This window comes from Arachis ipaensis, chromosome B3, assembly GCF_059453495.1.
Source record: "Arachis ipaensis isolate K30076 ecotype BB chromosome B3, ASM5945349v1, whole genome shotgun sequence".
NCBI classification, from domain to species: domain Eukaryota; kingdom Viridiplantae; phylum Streptophyta; class Magnoliopsida; order Fabales; family Fabaceae; genus Arachis; species Arachis ipaensis.
The window spans coordinates 37,703,083-37,724,945 of NC_142438.1; the positions used below are offsets into that span (position 1 = coordinate 37,703,083).

Here is a 21,863-nt window from a genome sequence, read left to right on the forward strand (position 1 = left end):
AATTTATGGCCTTTTAATAAAAATGATAGAAATAAGAATAAATATAAATAAGTTAGAATTAAACTTAAAAATTTTATAAATGCCTGGAAAACCATATTATGACTTAAAAGAATTAAAGCTGTTGAAAGAAAAAATGGAGAATGAAGTCGAAAAATTAAAAAGATATTTAGAAACAACAGAAAGTGTAGAAATAAAAGAAGTTTTTGAGGATTTGAGAAATTATATTAAAGAAAAAGACAAACAGATAAAAGATTTTATATATAATAATCCATGCAAAAAAGAATATTATAAACTAAAACAAGATTAAAAAATTATAAAAATAAAATCAGAATTATAAATATACATCAAGGACTAGTAATAAATGATCATATAACAAATACGAGAGAAATAGTAGAAATGGTCAATACTTTAGATTATGAATTTGCAAATTATTTTTATCAAAATCCTTTAAATAAAGCACCACTAATTGAATCTATACAAATTATAAATTTATTCGAAGTAAAATATGAAGAGTTAATAGAAATTTCGAAAAAGAAATTAAAAGAAAAGTCGACTATAAAAAATTGGTATCAGAGCCAAGTTAACGATTAAGGGTAACACTTTCTCTTTAAGCAACACTTTTAGTGACACACTTTTAAACCAATAACAACCACAAAATAAAAAATATCTTTAGAAAAAGTTGAAATTGACAATTTATCATAGTGGCCCAACATTAAAACTTACTAAATAAAGAATATCAATGATTTTCTTTTCAACCAAACCACGAATTCATGATTAGTCAATAGTAGTTTAAATTTGATAAAATAAAATAAAATAAAGTAGTAGGTGAAAATCGAGAATCGCGCATTATTATATAAAGCTTTAATTTCCAATTTTCCATCCACAAGCATAGCAATAATTTATAAGACCTCTTGTCTATAACCCCTCAAAACGATCCTATATTCTTTTTATTTCTTTCGTTGCTTCTAATAATTAAGGAAAACACTCACGCGGGCGCACACACAGGGGCGAGTCCTTACAATAGAGATGGTTGATAATGGTGTCTCTGATTCCTTATTCAAGATGCCCACCATCAAGTTTACTAAGCTCTTCATCAATGGACACTTTGTTGATTCCATATCAGGTTCCATCTCTATTTTTCTTCCTTTTTATTGATCCTTCATTTCATTTTACTACCAAGTTTGTTCCTTTCTCCTTTTTCCTTCAGTCTTTTCAATTCGCTGTATTTCATCCAATGTATATACATCTTTATGCTTCATTCCTTTAAAGAATAAAAAATAAAAAAGACAAAGTATTATATGTACCTCAGTTTTAGGGTGGTGGCTTCCAAATTAACGATACTTTATTTAATTGCACTAAAATGTTATTTTTTCCATTTTTTCCCCTCTCTATAATATAATATAATATATTTATATAAAGCACATAATATATAATCAACTGGTGTATTAAGTTAATAGTAAAGAATTTAAATGACATATATAAATGATGGTTTTAGTGGCTAAGAGAAGGGGGTTGAATCTTAGCCCCCTTTTTTGTTGCTAACACTTGCTGAATTCAGAGGAGACTTTTCTGTTTTGGCTCGTCTCTGGACACGAGACTTTTTCTTTTATCTCGTCCCTAGTCACGAGACTTTTTGTATTGTCTCGTCACTTTGCACGAGACATTTTTAGTTTTTGCTCCTGTGCAGTATAAAACAAAAATGGAGAGGGAGAGAAGAAAGATTACACCCAGATATATCCTGGTTCAGCTGCTAAGTGCAGTGCAGCCTACATCCAGTCTCCATCACAACAATGATGGAATTTCACTATAATCAACCTGATTACAAACTGTAAAGTGCTAACCCAACTTACAAGGGGATTCCCACAGAATCATGAAACATAACATAGATGAACAAAGGAACTCTAAGACATCTATCGCTTTTTGTTTTAATTTTGCACTCTCTGCCTTTTTCCGCTCTATGGCTTTTTCATACAAACCTCACTGTTTGCCTTTTTTCCATGAGACTCAAGACATGACAAAATTAAACAGAAAAATACAAAACAGAATACATTGAAGGAGAAGAGAAAACTGTTAGCTCAGGTAGCTCTAAGAATTCTGTGCCTTGCCCTCTCAAATTTTTCTCCTTGCTTCAAACAGTGGCTGTTCTCTCTTTTTAAAGAAGAGGGGAGCCTCCACACTTGAAGCCAACACCCAAACCAACTTCTTCCTCCTTCAACAAACAGAACCGGTTCGGCCACATAGAGAGAGAAGAGATAACCATGCAAACCCAACATGCAATTACCTCTAGTCCTTTCTTGATCATCACCCTTCATCAATCTGAGCTCTCCATCCTTGGCTTGCTCTCCAAGATGGATTTCTGGCCCTTGATGCTTCATGATGATAATGACTTCATCTGCTTCAATCTCTGCCTCAACCATCACTTCGCCACTCTAGCTACTTCCTGTGGTGGTTAAACAGAGTCAAAGACAAGCCATGCTTCAAGAATCTCCCTTGCTGGCTGAATCTTCATCTTCCATTTTTGAGCATGAAGAGCTCAAGATTGCTTCACCAAATCTAACCATATTTGGTGAAAATCTCAGCCACAGCTCATTTTTATTTTAGTATGTTTTCTTGCCATCATTAGCTTGATGGTCTTGATGCATGCAACTTCTTCTTTTTCTTGGTAGATGAACATAGCGTCCATAGCTTCCTGGACAAGGACCGAAGAAAAGAAGAAAGAGATGAGAGAGAATAAACAACTTAGAAGAAAAGCAATTCAATGTGATAAACCACTTTGTTGGTAAAAGTTGCTTTTACTCCCCTAGCTTAGAGTGGCGTGTATCATTATAGCCATCAATCAATTCAGCTGAAACTTTTCTCTCTCATAGTTCCCATGCATTAATTGGCAATGTAATAGATTTTGAAATCCATCACATGGTGAAATGCTTGGATCCGTTGGAAGCATTTTGCTTTCATTTTATCTTGGTTTCGGACCAAGCTTGGAAACATTCATCATCAATAAGATTTGGGCTTTGTAGCATTGAAATTAAAACTGGCCCAATCTAGTTAACATTTGCTTTCCTGATGAATTTTGTTTCGGATCAAGCAGGGAACAAATAGGAAAGCTTTCTTTGGGCTTATAGTAACAAAATTTATCTTGGCTCAACTGGTAAAAAAAACCTTTTCAGCCAACAATCACAAAACAAGAATTACATAGGGCTGAATTTTAATTTATTGGGCTTGGGATCTTTCTTTTTATTTCGGCCCAATTATAAAACCTGCAACACAAATTTATTAATTAACATATGTTAGATGAAAATCAAATTAATAATTTTGTAATTAAATGTTTAATAATGTTTAGTCATCACAAATATTAATTTAGAGTTTTCCAAACTCATCAATCTCCCCCTTGATGACAAACATTATTAAAATTGAAATGGAAAGAAATTTAAAAATTGAGTAAAGAATACTCCCTTTGAAGATTGAATTTCTCCCCCTTTCTAAATGTCACATGGCTCCCCCTTGATGTATGCTTATTTTACCAAGGGAAGCACTACCTGTAACATTTTAATCAAGCTTAAAGAACAATGTTATTTAGCATATTATATGATGCTAAATGCTTGATTTATGAGCAGTTTTAATTGATAATCAAAACTCATTTGATATCATAAACTGATTTTCTGCTCAAAGTTTTTCATACATTAAAATAGTATCTAAATATTTTTCAAACATTTTTCTGTGAGGATATCAGAGTAAACAAAATGATGGAAAAATATTTAAAGTACACATGATCAAAACAAGGCAGTTTTTATACTTTATATAATTTAAAGGAACTGCCAAAATAAGTTTTCAATCCAACAAGTTTATCAATTATAAATCAACAGCCAGGCATCAAAATAAATCAAACATCATTATAAACCAAATGCCATATGCAGTTCAAGCAGCAGTGACCATGGTAAAACAAATGCAATAACACATGCATTCTTTGAACAAGGGTGATCATGAATTTTCAAATTGAAAATTTCATCCCCTGTTCTTATCCCCTGTTCCAGTTTCAATTTTAGAAACTTAATTTCCTCCCCCTTTTGTCATCACGGGGGCACCTGCACAAAATATGATTAACACAACAAAATATTCAAGATAAAGTAGCAGAAGTATATCACAGTATCCTAGAGATTATCCTAGAGCAGTGAGTATCAAGTCATGCTCCTACAAAAAAAAAAAAACAGATTGAGCCTAATGGAGCCAATATCAAATAACATTAAAACAATAGTCATCAATCATCTGATAGATGAAAAGCAAAGTCCTCAGCGCCTTCTTCACTATTATCTCCCAGATCCTCCTTAAGGGTTGCTAACATCAGGCCAACCCTTTCTTTGCAATTTTTCCAAGCTTTCTCGCTCTCAGAGGCTTTCTTGCGAGCCTCTTTGTGAGATTGAATCATCATGTCTGCCATGTTTGAGAATTCACCCAAAATTTCTTTGATGGATTTGACTGTTTTGGAAGACTCTGGCCGAGTCTCATTGTCACTATCCGATCCCACATATTTGCCCCCTTTGGTTCCTTAGTCGCTCCTCCTCCTCTAATTGAGGATACTTTATTTTCCACTGCCTCATTCAACAGATCAACTTTAAAGTATTCAAAAATTCTTGTTAAAAACATACCATAAGGCAGATTAGCCTTTTTGGTGCTTCTAACAGAATCCCACATATGCCTAATCATAATATAGCCAAAAGATATAGGAGTAGAGGTAACCAAAGCAAATAATATGAGACAGTCAGAAAATGTTACTCGGTTGTGTGAGCCGCTTTGGGGAGTCAAAATATGGGTGATGATTCGGTGAAGCAGAGAGTTGACTGGTCCTAGAGCTTTGCGGGTTGGAATCGTTCCATGCAAGCCAGAAAGATTCTCGCAAATGTGCTGAAGAACTGCTTTGTATGAAACGCCAACTTGTGTATCCCATTTATCTACCATATACGCTCGCGGTCCTTCATCCTTGAAGCCCAGGGCCGCTCCAATGGTCTCAGAATCAAGGGCTATTTGAACCATTTTGACATAGGAATGAAGAGTGCCGTCAATGAGTCGCATATTGGCGTAGAACTCTCGGATGAGGCCAGGATAGACTAGTTTCTGGATGAGAAGAAGGGGCTTCCAGTTGAGGAGTTCAAACAGAGAGGAGATGTTGATGTCCTTGTTAGTGAGAGTGTCGAGATTCACAAGGTAGGTTGTACATAGATGACGTTTTTCCATAACCTCATTGTGAAACTCAAAAGAAGTACAAGAGTTGAATCTGCTAGGATCAAAGTGGGAGTGAGTCTTGCCATACTTGTTTCTGAATTCCAGGGATTTCAAGTTTGGAGGTTCGGTGGTGTCGTGAAGAGCAAAACCCTTCGTCTTTTGAGCACTCTTCCCGGATGCATGGGGAGTTGATCTCTTTGGTGGTGATTGTGGAGGGGAAGGAATGGGAGAAGTATGAGACTCCTCTTCTTCTGTCACGGGAACACTTTTCTTCTTCCTTGAGGAAGTTTTTGTGGCAATAACCTTTCTTCTCATTGTGTCTGTGCGTTTTGATGGGGGTGAGGGTGATGAAGATGATATAGAATGGATGTGAATGTGTGTGTGTGATTGTGGAGTAGACTGTTTTTGAGAGAATAGAAGCCTTTCACTTTTTCTTGGCGCGGTTTTCTTTTTCATGGTGATGGAAGAATGAAATATGAAAGGTTAGGGAGATAACCGAATTGAGTGGGAGAGAGAACCAAGGTGAGTGACGAATTAAATGAGGTTTGGAGAGAGAATATGAAGAGAGTAATGACCATTAGTGGGCGGTTAATGACCATTATGGGTGGTTATTACCCAAAAAAAATGATTTCCCTCTTAACTTTTGAAATCTAAAACTGAAAAGTTGTTGCCTTAAATCAAGGGATTAGATGGAGAGAAGGATTTTGATTTGACAATAACCACTTCCAAAAAGATTTGATGACACAAGAAGGAGATTCTTATTTGTAGAGAGATAACTGCCATAACTGTTAAGGTGGGGTCAAGAGGTTTTGGTGGGGCCCATAAAATTTGAACTTCAGCGTTGCCTCCCCCTTGATCATAGCTCCTCCAACAAGCTTGCATTTTTATCTCGTCCAAACCTACGAGACAAAACTGGACAGTGTTAAAAAAATTCACAAATTTTCAATGAAACTTAAATCAAACATTCCCAAACTTTTTCTTAAGCTACAAAATCTGTCTTCACAGAGGGGTTTTGTAAAAATATTAGCAATTTGGTCTTCAGATTTTACAAATTGAATATCAATAGTTCCCTTTTGTACATGTTTCCTAATAAAGTGATATTTTATCTCAATATGCTTTGTTCTTGAGTGCAAAACAGGATTTTTTGAAATGTTTATAGCACTCATATTATCACAAAATAAGGGTATACTATTGATTTTCAATTTGTAATCTTCTAATTGTGTTTTTAACCAAATTAATTGAGTGCAACATGCAGATGCGGAAATGTATTCTGCTTCAGCGGTGGATAAAGCCACTGTGGCTTGTTTCTTGCTTGACCACATGTTGAGTGAGCTTCCAAGGAAGCAACACATGCCGGACATGCTTCTTCTATCCACTCTATCTCCCGCATAATCTGCATCACAAAACTCTACTGCACAAAAGTCATCAGATTTAGGATACCATAATCCATAATCACAAGTTCCCTTAATATATCTAATGATGCGCTTAACAGCCGTGAGATGGGATTCTTTTGGGTGAGATTGGAACCTTGAACATACACCCACACTTTGGACAATATCTGGTCTAGAGGAGGTAAGATACATGAGTGAACCTATCATTCCCCTATACCTTGTTTCATCCACATCTTGACCATCATCATCCTTTTCAAGTTTTGTGTTAGGATGCATTGGAGTCCCCATTGATTTGGAATTTTCTAGGCCAAACTTTTTGATGAGCTCTTTTGCATACTTTCCTTGGTAAATAAAAGTACCACTAGGAGTTGTTTAATTTGGAGGCCAAGAAAGAAAGTAAGTTCTCCCATTAAACTCATTTCAAACTCACTAGTCATGAGTTTTCCAAACTCTTCACACAAGGAAATGTTGGCCGATCCAAATACAATGTCATCAACATAAACTTGAACAAGGAGTATATCATCATTAGATGCTTTAATAAATAAAGTAGTGTCGGTGGTACCCCTTTGAAATTGATTTTCCAATAAGAAGGCACTAAGCCTTTCATACCAAGCTCTTGGAGCTTGTCTAAGACCATAAAGAGCCTTAGTTAGTTTGAAAACGTGATTTGGAAACTCTTTATGTTCAAAACCAGGGGGTTGTGCCACATACACTTCTCTATCAATAAAGCCATTAAGGAAAGCACACTTAACATCCATTTGAAACATTTTGAAACCTTTATGGGCGGCATAGGCAAGAAGCAATCTAATTGCTTCCATTCTAGCTACCGGAGCAAAAGACTCATCAAAATCTATACCCTCTTCTTGATCATAACCTTGGGCCACTAATCTAGCCTTGTTACGAACAACTTGTCCATCCTCACCAAGTTTATTTTTAAATACCCACTTAGTACTCGTTACCTTCTTACCATCCGGATGAGGTACTAATGTCCAAACCTCATTCTTGTCAAATTGAGCTAGCTCCTCTTGCATGGCCTTGACCCATGATGGATCTTCAAGAGCTTTTTTGACATTGTTGGGCTCCATTTGTGACAAGAAAGCAAAGTTGCTAGGTTCGGTTTGCCTTTTGGTGGAGGATCTTGTTGTTACACCATGAGAGGGATCACCAATGATGAAGTCATGAGAATAACCCCTCATAGACTTCCATTCTCTAGGCTTTCGGACAGGTGTAGAGCTTTGATGAACTTCTGGTGGTCTCACTGTTTCAGTTGCTCGTGCCTGCTCAGGAGACAAAATGGAAATGTCTCCTCCAATCTGACGAGACAAAATTGGGCTGACAGATTCTTCATTTTGCACAGATTTGAGATTTTCTTTATTTGTTCCAGCCTCTTCATAATCTGAATCAATATCCTTCACAATATTTCCCAACAGCCACAATTTTTCCTTTTGCATCATCACCGAAAGTGACAAGCCCTCCATCATATTCATCAAGCTTTATGAAGAAGGTTGTCTTTCCGGTGATATGCCTAGAATATCCGCTATCTATATACCACATATTTTCATTCTTTTTGGATGCTAGGCACACTTACAAAAACAAGCTTAAGTAACCTTAGGTATCCAAATCTTTTTGGATCCTTTTACGTTAAACCATCTTCTATGTCCTAAGCCATTGTAATCAAAAACAATTTTATAAACCTTATCACCGACCATTCTTTCACCAAAGAAGCATTGAATGGGAAAATGTCCATTCCGATTGCATAGTCTACAAAATCTTGGAGTTGCTGTTTTGTTAAAGTAGGTGGGATCTTGAAATCTTGTATCATTAGAAGATGAAGCAATATTTTCAAAGTGAGATTTTTCAGATTTATAGAACCCCAACCCAACCTTATCATAAAGAGATTTTTGACTAGCCAAGATGTGATTCAGATTTTCAGAACTTTGGGTGAACTTGGCTAAGTCTTCCTTAAGTCTTTTAACCTCTTTAAGCAACTCTTCATTTTGCTTAAAACAATCTACATATGCAAGAACAGAATGGTTACTTTCACAGCTTCTAACTTGGGCTCTTAACTGTTTATTCTCTTCAACAAGGTCACAAGCAGTTTCGGCCTCTCTTATTTTTTCTTTTAAAAAACTGTTTTCAGCCTTGAGAATGGTGATTTGTTGTTCAAGTTCTTGATTTTCCAGCAGAAAACATCTTATTTTTTCAGAAAGGTGGTCTATCATAAGATAAAGATCTTCAGTATTAGGGTTATGAAAGACTACCTGGTCTATGTGGTCTGCTATGAGACATGTTTGTGACTTGGTCTCGGTTTCATCATCATCATCAGAGTCATTCTCCAAGTCTTCCCATGAGGCCATTAGTCCTTTCTTCTTTCCTTTTTTTGGCTTTTCTTCCTTCTTTAACTTGGGACAATCAGATTTGAAATGCCCCATTTCCTTGCAGTTGTAGCAAGTCACTTTGCTAAGGTCTTTCTTCACTCTCCTTGAGCTGCTGCCTTTGCTTTTGAGCTTAGCCATTTTCTTGAATTTTTTGCAAACAATACAAACTCATTTTCAGAAGAGTTATCACTGGATTCTTCGTCCAGAGGGTTAGTCATAGAAGAAAAATCAATTCCTTTCTTTTTTGAATCCTTTTTTAAATAGGTGTTTTCAAAAGCAAGAAGATTTCCTCTCAAATCATCAAGTGTCATGGAATCTAAGCTACTGCTCTCAGAAATAATTAAAGCTTTAGTTTCCCACTCTTTTGTGAGACATCTCAACACTCTTCTCACTAGCATAGATTCAGAGTGTGTAATTCTCAGAGCATCTAAGCCAACAATGATGGCATTGAACCGTTCGAACAGTTCATCAATGGACTTTCCTTCCTTCATTGCAAACATTTCATACTCTCTATTCAACATGTCTGTCCGAGTCTTCTTTACAATGGTGGTTCCTTCATGGGTGATTTGCAATTTGTCCCAGATTTCCTTTGCTATTGTGCATCTTGATACCCGTCGGTACTCCTCGAAGCTGATAGCACAGTTGAGCAGATTAACTGCCTTGGCATTTAATTCTATCTTCTTTCTATCTTCCTCAGTCCATCTTGCTTCTGGTTTGAGAGAGACTACTCCTTCAGCACTTGTAACAGTTGGATATTGAGGTCCTTCCAAGATGATTTTCCAAAGTCTGTAATCCACTGCTTGTACAAATATCTTCATCCTCTCCTTCCAATAGGTATAATTTTTCCCATTGAAAAGAGGTGGTCTGTTGCTTGATTGACCTTCAGTCAGATTATAGGACACCACATTTGCGCCACTGTTTTCTGCCATGAGGATCTTTACTCCAAGCTGCAAAGCTTGATCTCTTTGAGACCAAGCTCTGATACCAATTGATGGTTTCAGTGGCTAAGAGAAGGGGGGTTGAATCTTAGCCCCCTTTTTTGTTGCTAACACTTGCTGAATTCAGAGAAGACTTTTCTGTTTTGGCTCGTCTCTAGACACGAGACTTTTTCTTTTATCTCGTCCCTAGTCACGAGACTTTTTGTATTGTCTCGTCACTTTGCACGAGACATTTTTAGTTTTTGCTCCTGTGCAGTATAAAACAGAAATAGAGAGGGAGAAAAGAAAGATTACACCCAGATATATCCTGGTTCAGCTGCTAAGTGCAGTGCAGCCTACATCCAGTCTCCATCACAACAATGATGGAATTTCACTATAATCAACCTGATTACAAACTGTAAAGTGCTAACCCAACTTACAAGGGGATTCCCACAGAATCATGAAACACAACATAGATGAACAAAGGAACTCTAAGACATCTATGGCTTTTTCTTTTAATTTTGCACTCTCTGCCTTTTTTCGCTCTATGGCTTTTTCATACAAACCTCACTGTTTGCCTTTTTTCCATGAGACTCAAGACATGACAAAATTAAACAGAAAAATACAAAACAGAATACATTGAAGGAGAAGAGAAAACTGTTAGCTCAGGTAGCTCTAAGAATTCTGTGCCTTGCCCTCTCAAATTTTTCTCCTTGCTTCAAACAGTGGCTGTTCTCTCTTTTTAAAGAAGAGGGGAGCCTCCACACTTGAAGCCAACACCCAAACCAACTTCTTCCTCCTTCAACAAACAGAACCGGTTCGGCCACATAGAGAGAGAAGAGATAACCATGCAAACCCAACATGCAATTACCTCTAGTCCTTTCTTGATCATCACCCTTCATCAATCTGAGCTCTCCATCCTTGGCTTGCTCTCCAAGATGGATTTCTGGCCCTTGATGCTTCATGATGATAATGACTTCATCTGCTTCAATCTCTGCCTCAACCATCACTTCGCCACTCTAGCTACTTCCTGTGGTGGTTAAACAGAGTCAAAGACAAGCCATGCTTCAAGAATCTCCCTTGCTGGCTGAATCTTCATCTTCCATTTTTGAGCATGAAGAGCTCAAGATTGCTTCACCAAATCTAACCATATTTGGTGAAAATCTCAGCCACAGCTCATTTTTATTTTAGTATGTTTTCTTGCCATCATTAGCTTGATGGTCTTGATGCATGCAACTTCTTCTTTTTCTTGGTAGATGAACATAGCGTCCATAGCTTCCTGGACAAGGACCGAAGAAAAGAAGAAAGAGATGAGAGAGAATAAACAACTTAGAAGAAAAGCAATTCAATGTGATAAACCACTTTGTTGGTAAAAGTTGCTTTTACTCCCCTAGCTTAGAGTGGCGTGTATCATTATAGCCATCAATCAATTCAGCTGAAACTTTTCTCTCTCATAGTTCCCATGCATTAATTGGCAATGTAATAGATTTTGAAATCCATCACATGGTGAAATGCTTGGATCCGTTGGAAGCATTTTGCTTTCATTTTATCTTGGTTTCGGACCAAGCTTGGAAACATTCATCATCAATAAGATTTGGGCTTTGTAGCATTGAAATTAAAACTGGCCCAATCTAGTTAACATTTGCTTTCCTGATGAATTTTGTTTCGGATCAAGCAGGGAACAAATAGGAAAGCTTTCTTTGGGCTTATAGTAACAAAATTTATCTTGGCCCAACTGATAAAAAAAAAACCTTTTCAGCCAACAATCACAAAACAAGAATTACATAGGGCTGAATTTTAATTTATTGGGCTTGGGATCTTTCTTTTTATTTCGGCCCAATTATAAAACCTGCAACACAAATTTATTAATTAACATATGTTAGATGAAAATCAAATTAATAATTTTGTAATTAAATATTTAATAATGTTTAGTCATCACAAATATTAATTTAGAGTTTTTCAAACTCATCAATAAAGATAATCAAAATTTAGCTAGACTTCATTGTCATAACTCATAAGTAATATAAAATAGATCCAATGCTGTGTTAAATAAAGTAGAATTTAGATGTAGATGTCTTTATGTAAAGTTGCTAATTAAGACATAACAATTTAGTCAAATGTATTAAATTATTTAATACTTTTGGACTAATAATTTCATATGAAAATAACTCTTTACCCTTAAATAATAATTTTGTATTTTGCTATACACAAAACAAACAGGGAAGACATTTGAGACAATAGATCCGAGAACAGGAGAGGTAATAGTGAAGATCAGTGAGGGAACTAAAGAAGACATTGATGCTGCTGTTGCAGCGGCGCGTGAGGCATTTGACACTGGTCCATGGCCCCGCATGACCGGAGTTGTACGGACTTTTATCCCTCTTTAATTTCTTCTGTTATTTTTTCTAGAACTACTACTGTATAGAAAGCCAACACGTAATTGTAAATTCAGGTGGTTAACAAAATTTGTTATTTTTTATTAATATTTAACTAATAAATCTATTTTTATATTAAATTTTAAAAGTAAAATATTAATTTAAAATATTAGTTAATATTAATAAAAAATATTAGTATCTAATATTTTTTAATTAAAATAAAAAATTTAATTTTTATATATTATGTACAAAAATAATTTTATACGTACATTACATTTAATTATATAATATTATGTTAGTAAAAATAATTTTTTTATATTAATTGTCTGAAAATTCATTAAAAACGGACTTGATTATTGTAGAAATGTGTAAAAATTAAGTTGGCCACAATTATCTAACATCTATTCACAATAATGTCAGATCAACGTTTTTTCTATATTGTTTTAGGGTTAGTTATGTTGCATTTCGTTGACTAAGGGAGAATATTTTGCCAACCCCCTCCCCCCCCCCCCCCCCTTTTTTTTTCCCTCTTTTTCTCTTTCTGAATAATAAAAGAGAGTAAATGAATAAAATATAAGCATAGGTTTGGGTGTTAATGATATTGGCTGGTGTGGAAATGAAAATGAACAGGAAAGAGCAAAAATTATGGTGAAATGGGCAGAGCTTATTGAAGAAAATGGAGAAGAATTAGCGGCATTGGACACCATTGAAGCTGGTTTGCTATACCAATTAACCAAGTTTGGGATTCCCGCAGCAGCGGATATGTTGCGGTACTATGCTGGTGCTGCTGACAAGATTCATGGGGAGGTATTGAAGAGTTCTGGACAGTTCCATGCATACACATTAATGGAACCAATTGGTGTTGTTGGACACATCATCCCTTGGAATGTTCCTCTTATGATGTTCTTCACCAAGGTTGCACCTTCCATTGCAGCTGGCTGCACCATGGTCCTCAAACCCGCTGAACAGACCCCTCTCTCTGCTTTATTTGTTGCTCATCTAGCTAAGCTGGCATGTCTCTATTAATTAATTCATTCATTCATTTCCTTAACTAACTTATTTTTGAGTATATATTCAAATAAGTTTCTAAAGAGTTTCTAGGTTTTTAACTTATTTTTGTCACAAGAAAATTTTATTATGTTAGGATTTTTTACTTAATAAAAATAAGACATATAAGTCTTTTCATTATACTTTTAATAATTTATTTATCCAAATAAAAATAATAGATATGACTAAGTTAATAATTTATATATCTTATTTTTATAAAATTTAAAAACTTAAATATAATAAAAAAAAAATTTTGAATGCAAACGTTCGAGTTAAATTTTTTAGGACCTATTTGGGTATATAGACTTTATTTTTTGTTTTTTTGTTTTTTTTGTAAGAGTAACATAAATAATTATATTATTCCAATAAATTGAAGGCTGGAGTTCCGGATGGAGTGCTTAATGTAGTACCGGGATTCGGTCCGACTGCAGGTGCTGCAATAAGCTCACACATGGAGATTGATAAGGTTAGCTTTACCGGTTCAGTTGAAACAGGGCGTGAAGTGATGCATGCGGCAGCTAGTAGCAATTTGAAGGCGGTTTCACTTGAATTAGGTGGCAAGTCTCCCCTCATTATTTTTGATGATGCTGATCTTGACAAAGCCGCTGACCTTGCATTCTTCGGCATGTTCTTGAACAAGGCATGTGGAATTGTGCTGTGCTTGCTTTCGTTACATCGAATAAACAAGCTAAGGCTAAGGCTAAGTCTAAGCAACATTTTTTGTAATTTCAGGGAGAAATATGTGCTGCTGGTTCTCGTGTGTACGTTCAGGAAGGGATCTATGATGAGCTTGAGAAGAAGTTGGTGGAGAAGGCAAAAGCTTGGGTTGTTGGAGATCCTTTTGATCCTAAAACCAACCAAGGACCTCAGGTATATATATGTAATTATTAATTGGCTGGATGGTCTAATATATAACATAAAAAAATTGAATTGCAGGCTGACAAGAACCAATTTGATAAAATTCTTTCCTACATTGAGCATGGAAAGAAAGAGGGAGCTACTCTTTTGACCGGGGGTAAATCCATCGGCACCAAGGGCTACTTCATTGAACCTACAATTTTCTCTCATGTAAAGGTAAATTCCAAGTCCACAATGTATCAAATTGGATAATTAGATAATAAATCATCACCATGCAATATTTTGTTTTTATTCATTAGGAGGACATGCGTATAACTCAGGATGAAATATTTGGCCCCGTGATGACGTTAATGAAGTTTAAGTAAGCTAAATCAATCACTTCAATATATTATTTAGGTAATTATGATTGATGAGTTAATTATATATGAGAATGTACATTCAACAGGACAATTGAGGAAGCCATTAAGAGGGCAAACAATACAAGATACGGGTTAGCAGCGGGGATAGTGACAAAGAACATAGACACAGCAAACACAATGTCAAGGTCCATTCGCGCAGGCATTGTTTGGATCAATTGCTATTTGATTCTTGAGAGTGACATTCCTTTTGGAGGGTACAAGATAAGTGGATTTGGTGGAAAAGATCTCGGTTTGAATGCACTTCACAAGTACTTGCAACTTAAATCTGTTGTAACTCCCATTTACAATTCTCCTTGGCATTGAATATTATATGTAACGTAATGTATCCCACTCCCTCCCATTTACACTTTAAATATCTATCTCCATCATCTCGTTAATAAAAATGGGAGGTTGCATGCGGTCAATTTTCCATGTCTATGCAAGCACACTCTTGGATCTTATATATGTATTCTATATTTAGGGTACTCTTCTATTTATTATCATTATATTGCCCCTATATATTTGTTAGATGAACTCAAAGTAACGGAGAAATGAGATGATTCTGTTCTTGATTTCACTGATTGTGCTATATATACATGTTATGAATGTGACTAACTAACTCTGATACACCTAACTACTATCTTAAGTAACTGATAATGCTTGTTTTCATTAATTAATTAATTAAATTGAACAGAGCACACCAGAACAAGTTAACAAATACCTCTTCCGCCCTATAAGAATTTAGTGCAATTTAATGGAAATATATAATAATAATAATAATAATAATAATAATAATAATAATAATAATAATAATAATAATAATAATAATAATATATGTATTTTCTTTAGTTTGGTCGCCGTGTATATATGCTCCTCTTCTTTCAGGAGAGTTTTGAGCCATTATTTGAATTACCCCGAGAAAAGACATTAGTTGAAATTTATTAAATTGGATCATTCTAGTATATTTATATTATGATGATTATGATGACTATGGTATTTTAGAAAAGTATTGGCAAAATTAAAATAATATTTTTTTATAATTAAATAACATTTTTTTAAAATATTACTTAAAAAATATATTACCAAAATATAAAAAAATAACACTTGTGTAATTCTTAACAAAAAGACATGTCCGATTAATAAATTAAATTTTATGACTCTATTCTTTAATGAAGTGTGGGTCTACATACATGATATATGAACTAATTTTTTTTAGTGTCACTTAAATGTAGCAGCGCGGCATGTATTTTACTCTTTTGATATATAAACGAAGCAATTTTATTATGACTGTATGAACTATTTTATTTATAAATTTCACTACACATTTAATTATTTTTGTCGATTAAATTCAATAAAATTGACCTAAATTTAACAAAAATTACTCATATAAAATATACATGAATCATGTATTTCTCTCTTTCGCATTTCTCTTTTTTCTTTGTATGTTTTTTTCTCCTCATCATTTTTCTATTGTTGTCGTTGTTTCTTTGTCTGATGCTATAGCTGCTTATGCGGCTGTTCTGCTATGATTGCAGTTTACACAATAACTTATAATTCATATACAATTAATCATAAGTGACAGTAAAATTGGAGAGAAAAAAACTAACAACACGAACAAAAACACAAGAATAAACAGACTTTTAATTTCCTTTTAGCTTTAAAAACGAGGAATGCTTCATACATAGCACATGCCCATATATATTATAGGAAATATTTCAAGTGCACCGGAGAGTATCCGTACACTAGTTGTTTTAACCGTTGATTTTAATTAATATATATTATATATATTTTTTATAATTCAGATCAACGGTTAAAATAATTGGAGTATCGATACTCCCAGTGTACTTGAAATGTTTCCTATATTATAAGTATACATAAATTTCACATCACTAATAATTAATAATAATAATAATACGTAAATCAAGATTTTTTTCGTTTCTGAGAGCTTTACCATGATTCATACGGTAAGCTTATGGATTATGAAAAAAAAAAAAAAACGAGAAGAAGAAAATGAAAAAGGAAAAGAAGAATAAGATGATGACAATAAGGGATAAGTATTATTTTGGTTTCTAATATTGAGGGTCAGAATCGAAATTGTCTCTGATGTAATTTTTTATTTAAAATCGTCCTTAATGTTTCATTTCATTTTAAAATCGTTCTTTTTAATAAATTTTTTATAAACGGCGAAACTACCCTTTTTATAAATCGTTCTTTTAAATAAAAAAAATTATAAAATTAAAAAAAAAAAAAGAAAAGACACAAGAAGGAGGGGAGAAAGGGACAGGGGAAAGGACACCGGGGGAGGGGGGAGGAAAAGGGGAAAGGGAGAGGGGGGAGGGGGACGGTGCCGGCGAAACTTGGAGCTGCCGTCGCCGTCGCGAGCCAGGGAGAGAGCTTCTGCTTCTGCACCGCTGGTCCTCACTGCTGTGTTCTCGCCACTGCTCCTCGCCGCCTCGTCGCTGCTCCTCGCCATCTCGCCGCTTCTGCTTCTTGCTTTGGCCTCTGTTTCTGCTTTGTCTTCTGCTTCTTCTGGGTCTGCTTGAGTGCTTCTACTTCTGCTTCTTCTGCTTTTGCATCTTTTGCTCGTCTTCTGCTTTCTGTTTCTACTTGAGTGCTTCTGCTTCTGCATCTTCTGGATCTGGTTCTGCTTCTACTTTTAATCTGATTTTGATTTGTTATTTTCTGATTTCATCGTTGTTGTGTATTGATTTGGTTGTTGAATTTGATGTTGTTATTTCTGGATTTGAATAATGTTTTAGTTGTTGGTGTTGTTGAATATGATTATTAGTATTTATTAAATCTGGATTTGAATAATGGATTTGTTCATCATAATCCTAATTCCTTAATTTTTATTGTTGGTTTCTTGTTCTGATTTCTGGATTGCTGTTGCTTTTTTTTTAGATTTCTTGTTTTTTCCTAATTTTTGGTCTTGTTCTTGTATTTAATTTCTTGGTAATTAAATTTATAGATTTTTTATTTTTGTAATTGAAGATGAATTTGGGTATTTTTAATTCTTGTAATTAGATTTTGCTAACTGTATTTAAAAATTTAAAATTTTGAGTTTTGTTAATGGAAGAAGAATTTGTTCTTCTGAAAGAAGAAGAAGAAGAAGAATGAAATGGTGGAAAAAAGGGAATTTTTGTCATTTAGAAAAAAAATTATTAGAAAGGACGATTTTAAAATGAAATGCAACATTAAGGATGATTCTAAATCAAAAATTATATCAGGGACGGTTTCGATTCTGACCCTCAACATTAGGGACCAAAACAATACTTATCTCATGACAATAGTAAATAAGAGAAAAAAAATTTAATTAGGTAGAATTTATTAAAAAAGTAATATAAAATTTTTAAATTTGGCACAAAAAAATTTTGTATTTTAAAATTAAAATTTTTTAAACGTGACTTTAAAAATTTCTTAACTAATTAGAAGTTATGAAAAACAAAAAATAACACCAAACTTTTTAAAAAATAGCATCGAAATTTCTCAACCATGATACTGAAATTTTTTCTAACATATCTTCTTCTATTTTTTTTTCTTCATATTTTATACAACAAATTTTGATGTCAGTTTTATTTTATTTCTGTGTTTTATATAAATAATTTTGGTATCATTCTTCTTCATCATTATCATCCTCTGATCTTTTTTGTATTATTCTTTTCTTTCATAAATTATTTAAAAATACAAATAAATAAATAAAATAAAGAAGAGAATTAAGAAAAAAATGTATAAGAAGAAGAAAATGAAGCCGAAGATGATAACAATGACGATGATCATTACAAAAAAAAAAGCTCAGTGCCGTTAGATTTATCGGTGAATTTTCTGTCGGAACCAATCCGACAATATAACCCTCACCGGTAATTAATTACTGTCGGATTTTTCAATTCGCTGGTAGTTACCGTCGGATTTTGCGACAGATTCTTTGCCTAAAATTTATTTAATTACCGACGAAAAATTTTCGTCGGTAATTTTGGCGCTCTACTATTTTCTTTTTCGCCTAATTGCTGTCGGATTTTTTTTAGTAAATCCAACGATAAATTCAAAATTTTTTATTTTAAACACAATAGGTGGTCAAATTTTTATTAATTTTTTTATTTAAATTTATTTTTTGCACAATTAGTAGTTAAATTCTAAATAATAGAAACCAAATATGGTAAGTTAAATATCAAGTGTACAAAAAAAATTAAAAATCAAATAAATAAAATACAATGAAACAATCTAAAACAAAACTCTAATCATTAAAGATCCTGATAGTCTTCGTCGTCATTCTCATCCCCTGGTCCTGCTGAGGTAGCGGACTAGGCGGTGATGTCGGTGCCCCTCTAGCAATGCTGTTGTCACCAGCAGTGCCGCTGCTACTTGCCTGCATCTGATCTTGGTACACCGCCATCTGTTGCTCCATCTGCTGAAACCGGTCCAGCTCCTGCCTCCACTCCAGTAGCCTGAGAAAATATGTGTCTAACACGCATATGAGGATCTTCTGATACCTCTCCTCAAACTGCTATAGCTGCTGAACCTGTTGGTGAAAGCTCTGGGTGAGCTTCATCACCTGCTCCCTCAAATTGACGTCGTCGATCCTCGAGATTGACGGGTCGACTGGTGGCAGAGGCGGATGAAGGTCTTAGTGTGGAGGTACAGAGATTGTCGGCGAAGAACGATCCCAACCCGTAAACGTGATTCTTGTACGGCTCAGATGCAGTCTCGCATCAAACCGTGTCAAAATCAACTTTTGATGCAACGGAGTTATTGCCGTCGTCTCCAGTCTGTTGAGATCCCTGGATTGTGGCCTCCAATCTCTGCATGTAGGACTCCTGTGTAACACATGTTATAATTAGGACTGCAGTTAATTGAAAACTTTATACCACATAATGATTCGCAAACCCCTGATAAGCAAATATCTCCTTATTCTCCTTCAAGGTGTGAGTATACTTGAAGGTCTTCGCCATTGTCGCATCATGATCAATCGACTTAGACTACGCAGATTGAAACAATTAACACGTTAAATTAAGTAATAATGACATTATATTTCAAAGACAAAACGAACTTAATAACAAAATGAAACAAGTTATATACCAGTCTGGGCTTTGTCTTCTAAAATCATCGCTCTCTGATCTCAGCAGGGATCTTTTTGTAGCTTGGCCATAAGTGGTCGTACATCAGATGATGACATTAGTACACTCCTGTGTACATGCATTGTTATTTGATGCAAACCTATCAATGAAAAATTTAATATTAGTATTTTACTAAATAATTATTTGAGGTAATCTATAAACTTCAATTATATTTATATTTTTTAAAAATTTCGATAGAGTTTCATCTATAACTAGAAAGTACCAAAAAACTCTATCCATCAATAATTCACTAAACTAATTTACCAAAAAAACTAATATGAAATTACATGACTTAAGCAGCAACATCCATCAACAATCAAGAATTCTCAAACACTTTCAGTAGTTCAAACCTACTAAACCTAAATCGAACATATCTTAACAATCTAAATCCACTAAAACCAGAAAATTGAGTGTAACTAATTAGACTAACTAACTAAAATAAAAAACTTAATATTAGCAACCACATACATATGTTGAATAAGAATGTCAAAATAGTTTGCATATAAAAGACTTAAAATAATACTCACGCTGTCAAACCATTAGGCCAAATCGTCATCCATATGGTGGGAGGTGGTGGAGGGGCATCTGGTTGGGATCCATGAAAGGATTCTGGCACCACATGTCTGTCACTGGAAGAGGTGTCATCGTTGAAATAGTGGGCTACTAAGTGGATGGAGGTGCACTACAAGAATATGGCCGATTAGCTATCACAAAAAGAGTCGTAAAATCGTCGCTAATCCGACGCAAAATATAATTTGTGACAGATTAGCTACCGCTTAGCAACTAATGGTTTCCTCGCTGATTACAAGTCGCAGATCAGTGACGCAAACACAACAGTCGCTAATTCATCGGAAAATTTTTTAGCTACCGAATAAATAGTCGCAAATCAATCACTAAAGTACAAACTAATTCCGTAGAAGAAATGGACTAAACGGTAGTCGCTAATTAGCGATAAACTCTACTGCAGCAGACTCATCGCTAAATGCAAGCTAACTGCGTAGACAAAATGGAATGGTTGGTTGACGCTAATTAGCGAGGAATTTTTTCGAACCTAACTCGTCGCAAGTTGTCCGCTAATATGGTCGCAAATCTGTCACATTGTGTAGCAAATCTATAGCTAATCTTTGAAAATCCTTAATCAAATTTGTAGGAATTTTGTCGCTAAACCAAAGCTATTCGAAAATGATAAAGTAGAGTTATGAAATAGTCGCTAATTTGCTAAGAAATAATATGTAGTCAATTAGTTGCAATATTATCGCAAAATGTCATCGCAAATTCCTTTTAAAATAGTAACAAATCGATAGGTATCTCACAATTGTTTCAATCGCAATAGAGTCTTTAATTTGTCACCATCATCAACAGCGAGTATGTCGCTAATTTTACTAGAATATCAGTTAGAATTCCAATTTTTTTGTTATACTAAAATAAACATCATATTATTTTTTTATTTTATTGATTGAAATGAAAGATTATGCATAAATATAAAATTAGTTCATAAAAATTATACATGTTTAAAAAAAAATCAAACCCAACATATTTATTAAAATAAAAGTCTAATGCAACATCTCCAACATAGATACTTCACAAATAAAATACCAAAACAAGCTAAATCTAACAATATCAATAACTATAAAAACCAATCCAAATAATTATTTATCAACCAAGTAAACTACCAATAAAAGTAAGCCAACTTCTATAAAAACTGAAAATGAAACAAATTGCCTAATCAACATTGTTCTGAAAACCGAACCGGACCGGCCGGTTCGACCGGATTAACTGGGAACCGGTCTTTTGGCCAGTTCGGTTGATGTATAAAACCGTTTGACAAAAAACTGGTATAAAAACCGGTCAAACCGGCAGTAAACCGGCAAACCGGTAGAACCGACCGGTTTTTTAACGGTTTTTAGAATTAAAAAAAAAAGAAAATAGATAATATAAATAGTATACTGCTTGCAGCCCTAACCCCCAAAAATCCCTAACCTCTACGGCGCTACTCCTCTCACTCTCTCAGCCAGCAGCCCCTCTCTCTCTCAGCCAGCGGCAACAGCAGTCACCGCCTCCCCCGTCACCGAACTCTTCTAGTCAGCCAGAGGGTGCCTCGCCGTCGGCAGTGACAGATAGAGGGTGCTTCGAGCTCTTGGCCGTCCATCCTCGTCTCCTCCACGTCGCCG

The 21,863-nt window shown here is 34.7% G+C and overlaps 1 protein-coding gene across 1 annotated transcript; it reads left to right on the plus strand.

Annotated features, from left to right (window-relative positions):
• The first annotated feature begins 798 nt into the window (after window positions 1–798).
• On the plus strand, window positions 799–15,158 carry LOC107630301 (aldehyde dehydrogenase family 2 member C4). Its single transcript, XM_016333401.3, has 8 exons — window positions 799–1,123; window positions 12,124–12,266; window positions 12,909–13,289; window positions 13,702–13,965; window positions 14,058–14,195; window positions 14,262–14,399; window positions 14,483–14,544; window positions 14,629–15,158. The coding sequence occupies exons 1-8, from the start codon at window positions 1,027–1,029 to the stop codon at window positions 14,903–14,905; spliced, it is 1,500 nt and encodes a 499-aa protein (XP_016188887.1). The 5' UTR covers window positions 799–1,026; the 3' UTR covers window positions 14,906–15,158.
• Window positions 15,159–21,863: the final 6,705 nt, after the last annotated feature.

What these genes read in the sequence shown, in the direction of transcription:
- LOC107630301 (XM_016333401.3), top strand. Translation starts at nt 1,027, where the DNA reads ATGGTTGATAATGGTGTCTCTGATTCCTTATTCAAGATGCCCACCATC. An exon ending in TTGCTCATCTAGCTAAGCTG is followed by an intron (nt 13,290 to 13,701) that starts GCATGTCTCTAT and finishes AATAAATTGAAG; the next exon opens with GCTGGAGTTCCGGATGGAGT. An exon ending in AAACCAACCAAGGACCTCAG is followed by an intron (nt 14,196 to 14,261) that starts GTATATATATGT and finishes ATTGAATTGCAG; the next exon opens with GCTGACAAGAACCAATTTGA.